This window comes from Chrysochloris asiatica, unplaced genomic scaffold, assembly GCF_000296735.1.
Source record: "Chrysochloris asiatica unplaced genomic scaffold, ChrAsi1.0 scaffold00207, whole genome shotgun sequence".
NCBI lineage: Eukaryota > Metazoa > Chordata > Mammalia > Afrosoricida > Chrysochloridae > Chrysochloris > Chrysochloris asiatica.
This window is the reverse complement of record NW_006408725.1, coordinates 1,452,515-1,459,513: the sequence shown is the minus strand read 5'-3', so window position 1 is coordinate 1,459,513 and position 6,999 is coordinate 1,452,515. Positions and strand designations below refer to the sequence as shown.

The following is a 6,999-nucleotide window of genomic DNA, read 5'->3' as shown; positions in this document are numbered from 1 at the left end:
TGTCCACACCTTTATCTCAGCGGTTCTGCCAGGCGTCTCTGGCAGCTCCAATCCTTTCCCCACGCGGTCTCACCCAAGATGGTGGCTTCTGGAGCAGCCGAGCGTCCCGGACTAGAAAGCAATGGATTTCTTTCTTCTGCCACAAATTCACCCAGCTGTGAGCCTTCCAACCTTGTAAGTATTCCTTTATATGTGGTTCAGAGTTCTGGGACCATCCCCTGAACCTGCTTGGTCGGGTATTCTGTGTTGTTGTTGGCGGAGCTGTATGCTGTACGTCCACCCGATCCGCCATCTTGTTTGTTCCTCCGAATCCATTTTTAATAATGTGTTTGTGTTGTAATAATATCACTTTAGAAATCACTTTTAAAGTAAAAGGAAATAATATAATAGATTGCTCTTCTTCCTCATAATTCAACAAATACTAATTGACCACATACTGTTCCATCCTGAGTACTGGGGATGTGTCGTGAAAAATATATACAAGCTTCTTCCAGTCTAATGCAGGGAACATACAGATATATAGGAATTCAAACATAAACTAATAAGTTTTAAGCTAAGTGTAATGCAAACTGCCATAGGAGCACAAAGGAGGGGACCCTAATCACTAATAATAATCATCTGAGATCTCTTCTTCCTAAGTTTTGTTTACTGGCTCGAGGGGCCTTTTCCTGGCCTTTGCCTTGCTCAAGCAATGTTACAAAGCTGTTTTAGGGATATTGGCAAATATTCACAGGATGTAGCACTGTACCATAAGCCTCAACATGAAGACACTTGGCTGTAGCTCCATGAGCCAGTAAACTTAGTCCCCCTCCCAAAATTAAACACCTGGAAGCACCCCACTCTGCAAGCAAGCCTCCCACCCAAACTCACTCAGCTTTATTTGCTCTGTGGGCTGGAAAGCCCATTGCTTTGTCTGGTGATCTGACTCTTATACTGATCAGTTAACCTACTGCTCCTCTGCCACTCCTCCAGTGTCCCTGAGTCAAGGAAGGTCAATGTTCAAGCATCTCTTGGTCCAAAGGGCTCACTCCACTCATAACTCTTCTTCTTTGATGGCAGTGAGGTCTCTACTGCTACTTCTTTGGCGGCTCATTTTGTACCCATGCCAGAGTTCCAAGTTTTTACAATGAACTCTGTTAACATACTGTCATCCTATCAGTGTCTTCTCCCACCTTGTCTTACCCAGATCTATCAGAAAAAGTCATTTGGTGGGAGTTACAAAGACTAAGGCAGCAAGATTATTCAGAATTCAAAGAACATTGATTTGTACTTGAATACAGCATCTTTCCACCAAAAGTCTAATTTTTACTGTCTTGACAAATGAACAAATTATAAGATAATGTGGAACCAAACTCAAAATCATAAAAAGAAAAAATACCAGTAGGTGGATAGAGATTGGTAGCACCCCTGAGACACTATGGCCCTTAGTCTTTTATTGATTTGTGTTTGTTTGTTTGTTTCCTTTCATAAGAGATCAAAATGAAGCGCAAGGAGGTAAGAGAACATGTTCAGAATCAAACGAATGACGTCATTATTTTGTGTAGTGGACCCTCATTATTGTAACTATTTACAGCTGGAATATTTTCCCTAATATCCCACAAATGAAACTGAAATAGATCTTGTGTTGCTGCCATTGTCTTAGTTGCTACTTGCGACTCATATATAGAAAACCAATAGAAGCTGGAATTTAAGAGAGAAGTACTTTTTATCTCTGAAAAACACTGGCCAAAATCTTTCTCATCACGGATACCATCACAGGAAGTACAGTGAAGACCAAAATAGAAAACATAAATGATAGTAAGAAACTCTTTTCTTAATATATAATGAATGGACTATGGGACTGTTCTGAATAATAAATATTTATTAATTAAGCATCAAAATAATTGTGAAAGACATAAAAAATAAAATACAAAAATAAAGTTTTATTCTTACAGCACTTTCTGAAAAAGTAAATACAATCTAATTAGTCCATATGCTGGTGAAGGAAAAGGAGTTGGCTGACTTGCAAAAAGGACATGGTACCAGAAGGTCACTGCCCAGTCAGGGGCACAGCACTGCTGGTGGATAGTTGAGCTTCTGTAGGCTTGGTCTGGGCCATGTTTATTCTGACCGTGGACTTCTTGTTCACATGTTTTACTGCGGCTTTCACCCACTTGGCTTCCGGATCAGCACAGATTTTCAGGCCACGTTTTGTAATGAAACTGCAATGGGAGGAAAAGAAAGAGTTAGCCATATTCTCAAAGCCCTGGGGCTAGGAGTTGAGTTCAGAATAGAGTAGATAAAGAATAAGAAGTGATCTTGTGCAGAAATTCCTGCAAGAATTAAGCAAGACAATACATTTCTTTCTTCTGCTGTCTATTTTTACATAAAAGAGGAATATCTCCAGATAATGTTCAGCTCCTATGTTCACATGAATCTACAGATTCCTGTTCTTATCTGGACATCCAATTCTTGTAACTAAAATGGACATTTGAGATCATCCAGCCCAATTGGTGTGGTGTTGTAGGAAAAACACTGTTCTGCTAACCACAAGGTCAGCAGTTTAAACCCACCAATCACTCTTAGAAACCCTACACAAGATCACTAAGAGTCAGAATCAACTCAGTGACACACAGCAAGAACAGTCCAATTATGGACTCCCTCGGTTGCACAAATGATTAAGCACTCAGCTGCTAACTGTTAGCAGCATAAGTCCACCCATAGATACCTCAGAAGAATGGCCAGCTTCTAAAACACTCATCCATTGAAAATCCTATGGAATGCACTTCTACTCTGTACACATGAGATCACCAGGAGTTAAAATCACTCAACAGCAATGGGTTAGTCCAATTATTCTATAACTCCTTCCTTTCCAAATCTAACAAACTCATCAGACTTTTTTGGAGTAAGTGTGATTTCTTTATCTTAATTTTTTAGGACAATTACACTTATGGGTTGAGAAGCTTTGATACTTCTGAAAATGAGATCCTGGAAAGAGAATGGTCCCATGCAGGCTAGTTTTTGACACATTTATTTGACATAGGGCAATTCATGAGCATGACACTTCACCTTCCCAGAACCTTAAGCTTCCAACACCAGTGTAGTTATGTGGTCAAATATTGACTTAGAGTAGCCTTCTCCAACCCTAGTCCTGAGAATGAGCACTTGTATTTATTTGGTTTCTAGTTAGAATCTTCTGTTAAGTGAAATCTGAAAAAAGGACAATATTCTGAATTCAGTGTCCACAGTTTTGTGATGTTTATTTCATGGCACTGTATGAAGATATGAGTAATGTAAATTAATGTAAATAAAATAAACTAAAGGGAATGTTAGTTAAATTGAGGTTTTCCTTCATATTGATATGCCTTTTTGAGGAGAGTAGAATTTCTATATGCTGTACTTCACCAAGCCCAACTTTTGGTGGAACAAACTCACATCACTGCTCTCAGGGAGCCTTCCTTGATGGTGTAGGACTTGATTTTCTGGACTGGCAGTGGCCGGGTATGTAAACTCATACAGATGCTCCTGTCTGGAACTTCACTCCCCACACCTGGTGAAGAAAAACAAACAAACAAAAATGAGACCATAAATTAAAAATGATCAAGTTCAAGGGAATAAAAGGAAAGTTGTTAAGTGCCATAGAGTCAGTTCTGACCCATAGCGACCCTGTAGAGGGTTTCCAAGAGCAGCTGGTGAGCTTGAACCGCCGACCTTGCTATTCAAACTGACCTTGCAATCCAGTGCTTTAGCCCTCTCAAATCATAAAATGTGACTTATATAAGTGAATCAAAAAGTATTCATTATCAATAGAAATAGCCCAAAGGAATTAATTATTTAAGCTTAGAGGCATACATTGAAGAAGGGAAAAATAACCCAAGAGGTCATGATATTAAACATTTGATCAAATCTTGTCAAACTTTGTAGGTGTTGATTTTTCTCTGTAGTTGAAGAGACTGATATTTGCTTCCTAGAGGTATATTCAGCTAAAATGCATCTTAAGTAACAGCAGATAAAGATTAAATTTGATTGGTAGTGTCGCTGACATCAGAAGGCAATTTTTTTAAAACACATGGAATTAAACAGAAGGTGTTCATTAACACTGCTTCCCTTCATCCCTCCTCATCAGCATCATCATTCTCAAGTGTCTTTCAGGCTAGCAAAAGATAGAAAACTGATTTTTTAATTTTTAAATCAGTCCCTAACTTAAGCAACAATATTTCTCTTTCGTAAATAACTAACATGCACTCCTAAGCCCCACAGAATCCCACTGTATTCTAAACCAAAACATCTCTTCTTTACTCTCAGCAATGTTTATGTGTGTTATCAGCTTAAAATTTTACCATCACTCACATTCCAGAAGGGAGACAGAGCAATTTGCCTTGTCCCATTTTTTTTTGTGTGTGTGTGTGTGTGCTTAAAACTATAAGCCCCAGTGGAGTTGGTAGAAGGGCATTTAAGTGGAGAATTTGGGGATATCAGTCATGTGTCTACAGAGCATCACTCCCACCTCTAACAGAGCATCACTACCACCCCTCCACCCCTGGCCTGAGTTCCCACTAAGCTACTGTCTTGGTTAAATACTGCCATGAAGCAATATTCAGCCTAATTTAGTCATCTTAAATTGTTTCGTTTCATCCATATTTTTTGTTTTGCTCATAATTTCAAGGAATTCCAGATTTTGCCACCCTCTAGTCTTGGACCCCTTGGGGAGCCATGATCAGGTGAAGATACACTAAACTAAATTATAAATCTACAAATTAGTAGGCTGCAAGGGCACCTAACTGAAGCAATAATTAGTCCCAGAGAATATTCTCTCTTGTTACCAGAATCACAAGGAGAAATAAATTCCACCCAGTAGGGAAAATCCACCTGTTAAGAAATACATGTGAAAACCCAGGTGAGGCTCAGGATGTCTGAATATCACCTAGCTATGTCTTGCAGATTTATTTTATATGGTCGTGTATACAATATGAATGTATTAGTTAGCACAGCATGTAACAACAATTATCATATGACCTCTTACAGATTTAAGATGTTTATAAACTTATACATTTCTTGAATCTGTAAGAGACCATATATAAGGAGTCTTTTGTGGCAGTATAGGATAAACACTGGATTGTTAACCGCAAGGTTGGTGGTTCAAATTCACCAGCTGCTTCTCGGAAACCTTATACTTGATTGCTATGAGTAGGAAGTAACTGGTGGCACTTAACAACAATATTATCATATAGTCGCTTACAGATTCAAGAAATTTATCATAAATAATAACAACATTCATGGCAGTATTGATAGACTCACCCTGATACTTAAAGGTAGTATTGGTTTCATGGATATGAAGAGATGAGCTTCTGGTCATTAAATGTTTTAGATAGAGGGCACTGATTTGCTTCAGAACATACAATCTTTAGTTCATCCTTACCAAATAACTAAACTCTCAAAGGTTATCAAGATCAATAGAAATGGGCAAAAGCTCCAAAGCCATGTAATAATTATCACCACTATCTCATTCTTAACAATCAAGAAATTAATATTTATAAGGAAATCTGATACGAGATGACATAATTTATTCCACTTTAATCCCAGATGAGAGTGGCTATTAAAGACAGCCTAAACCTAGAGAGATTAATAAATGGATGCTAAGTCACCCAGTTGAGAAGCTCAGGATCCAAGGTTCTGAATTATATGTGTCTTCAGAGTCTACAAAGTCTCCTACAGTCAAAATTATCAGTCCCATTTTCCACATAGGGTGTCTGAGGCTTGTATTAGGGAAAACAGTTTATCCCAGTCAAAGATGGGTCAAAATCATACCATGTGCCCACTGACTTCCCATCCCAGTTCCTTATGTTATAAAAACAACGTTTCAACCTACCTTCCACAATGTAGGCACTGAGGCAGCAGATAGCGAGACAGGCCAGGATGAGAAGCCTCATGACTGAGGTTGTCTGAGCTGTGCAGGTAGAATGTGAGGAACCAGCTCCTCATAACGCTCTTTTATCCTCCAATGGTCAGCGTGTTTCCTGTGGTTAACAAGGGGCTTTCGAGGTGGGTGTGGAGCTACGGAAAGTCTTTGTAATAGTGGAGCTTTTGTGTTTTTTTTTCACTTTGAAGAAGAAGAAGAAGAAAAAAAGTTCCTTTGTCTCCACTTGTACTAACTAATCTCACACCTTGTAGCCTTTTCCCCTTCTCCTGTGGTTAATGTGTTGATGAAACCATATGTGCGCATAGAAGCCAACGTGGTTGTCTCATCTCATGCCGAGGTCTAAATTCAGATCTTCCACTACAGACACCCCTGACAACCGTGTCAGAGTCATGGCCCATCACGGGACAGGCCACAGCAATGGCTCCCAATTGAGAATGTTAAGGAAATGAAGGTCGGGTAGTCAGTGTGGTCCAACTCTCCCACTCATATCATGTAACATCCGCTCTGACGCGAGGCTTCGGCAACATTGACCAGGGAGCTCAAAGGGAGAGGACCTGAAATTCCTGTTATATAGTTTCTTATTCCTTTTCTTTTCTTATCAATTCTCTCCTCCTTAATTCAAACTGCCCCTCTCTCCAGGGACCCAAGAAACATTTAAATAAAAATGTTCTAAGGATGTCTGTTTGTAAGCTTGTTTTATTGTAACAATATATACCTTTATTTAAAACCTTGAAAAAGTTGTCTTGAAATCCACTTTTTATTTGGAAGAGAGAAAATAATCATAATCTGCCCATTCTGACAGTTCTCAGTTTTAATGTTTTTCCATTAGGGGCCTATTTGTATATGTGTGTTTGCAGAATTATAATCATTAAAAATCCACCATTCATTTGTCATTTTGTCGCATTGTGGTGGCTTGCATGTTGCTGTGATTCTAGAAGCTATGCCACTGGTTGCATCTAATGTCAAGAAAACAAAAATCCTCACCACTGGACCACTAAACATCATTCTTATCAATGGAGAAAAGATTGAAGTTGTCAAGGACTTCATTCTTCTTGGATTAGCTATCAACACTCGCGGAAGCAGCAGTCAAGAGATCAGAC

General features: G+C 39.0%; 1 protein-coding gene across 1 annotated transcript; it reads right to left on the bottom strand.

Annotated features, from left to right (window-relative positions):
* Nucleotides 1-2,029: 2,029 nt before the first annotated feature.
* Nucleotides 2,030-5,909, bottom strand: XCL1 (chemokine (C motif) ligand 1). The gene is made up of 3 exons (XM_006872651.1): nt 5,849-5,909; nt 3,415-3,529; nt 2,030-2,201 (listed from the first exon to the last, which is right to left on the bottom strand). The coding sequence occupies exons 1-3, from the start codon at nt 5,907-5,909 to the stop codon at nt 2,030-2,032; spliced, it is 348 nt and encodes a 115-aa protein (XP_006872713.1).
* Nucleotides 5,910-6,999: the final 1,090 nt, after the last annotated feature.

What these genes read in the sequence shown, in the direction of transcription:
- XCL1 (XM_006872651.1), bottom strand. Translation starts at nt 5,909, where the DNA reads ATGAGGCTTCTCATCCTGGCCTGTCTCGCTATCTGCTGCCTCAGTGCC. An exon ending in CAGTGCCTACATTGTGGAAG is followed by an intron (nt 3,530 to 5,848) that starts GTAGGTTGAAAC and finishes TTTCTTCACCAG; the next exon opens with GTGTGGGGAGTGAAGTTCCA. An exon ending in GGCTCCCTGAGAGCAGTGAT is followed by an intron (nt 2,202 to 3,414) that starts GTGAGTTTGTTC and finishes CTCCCATTGCAG; the next exon opens with TTTCATTACAAAACGTGGCC.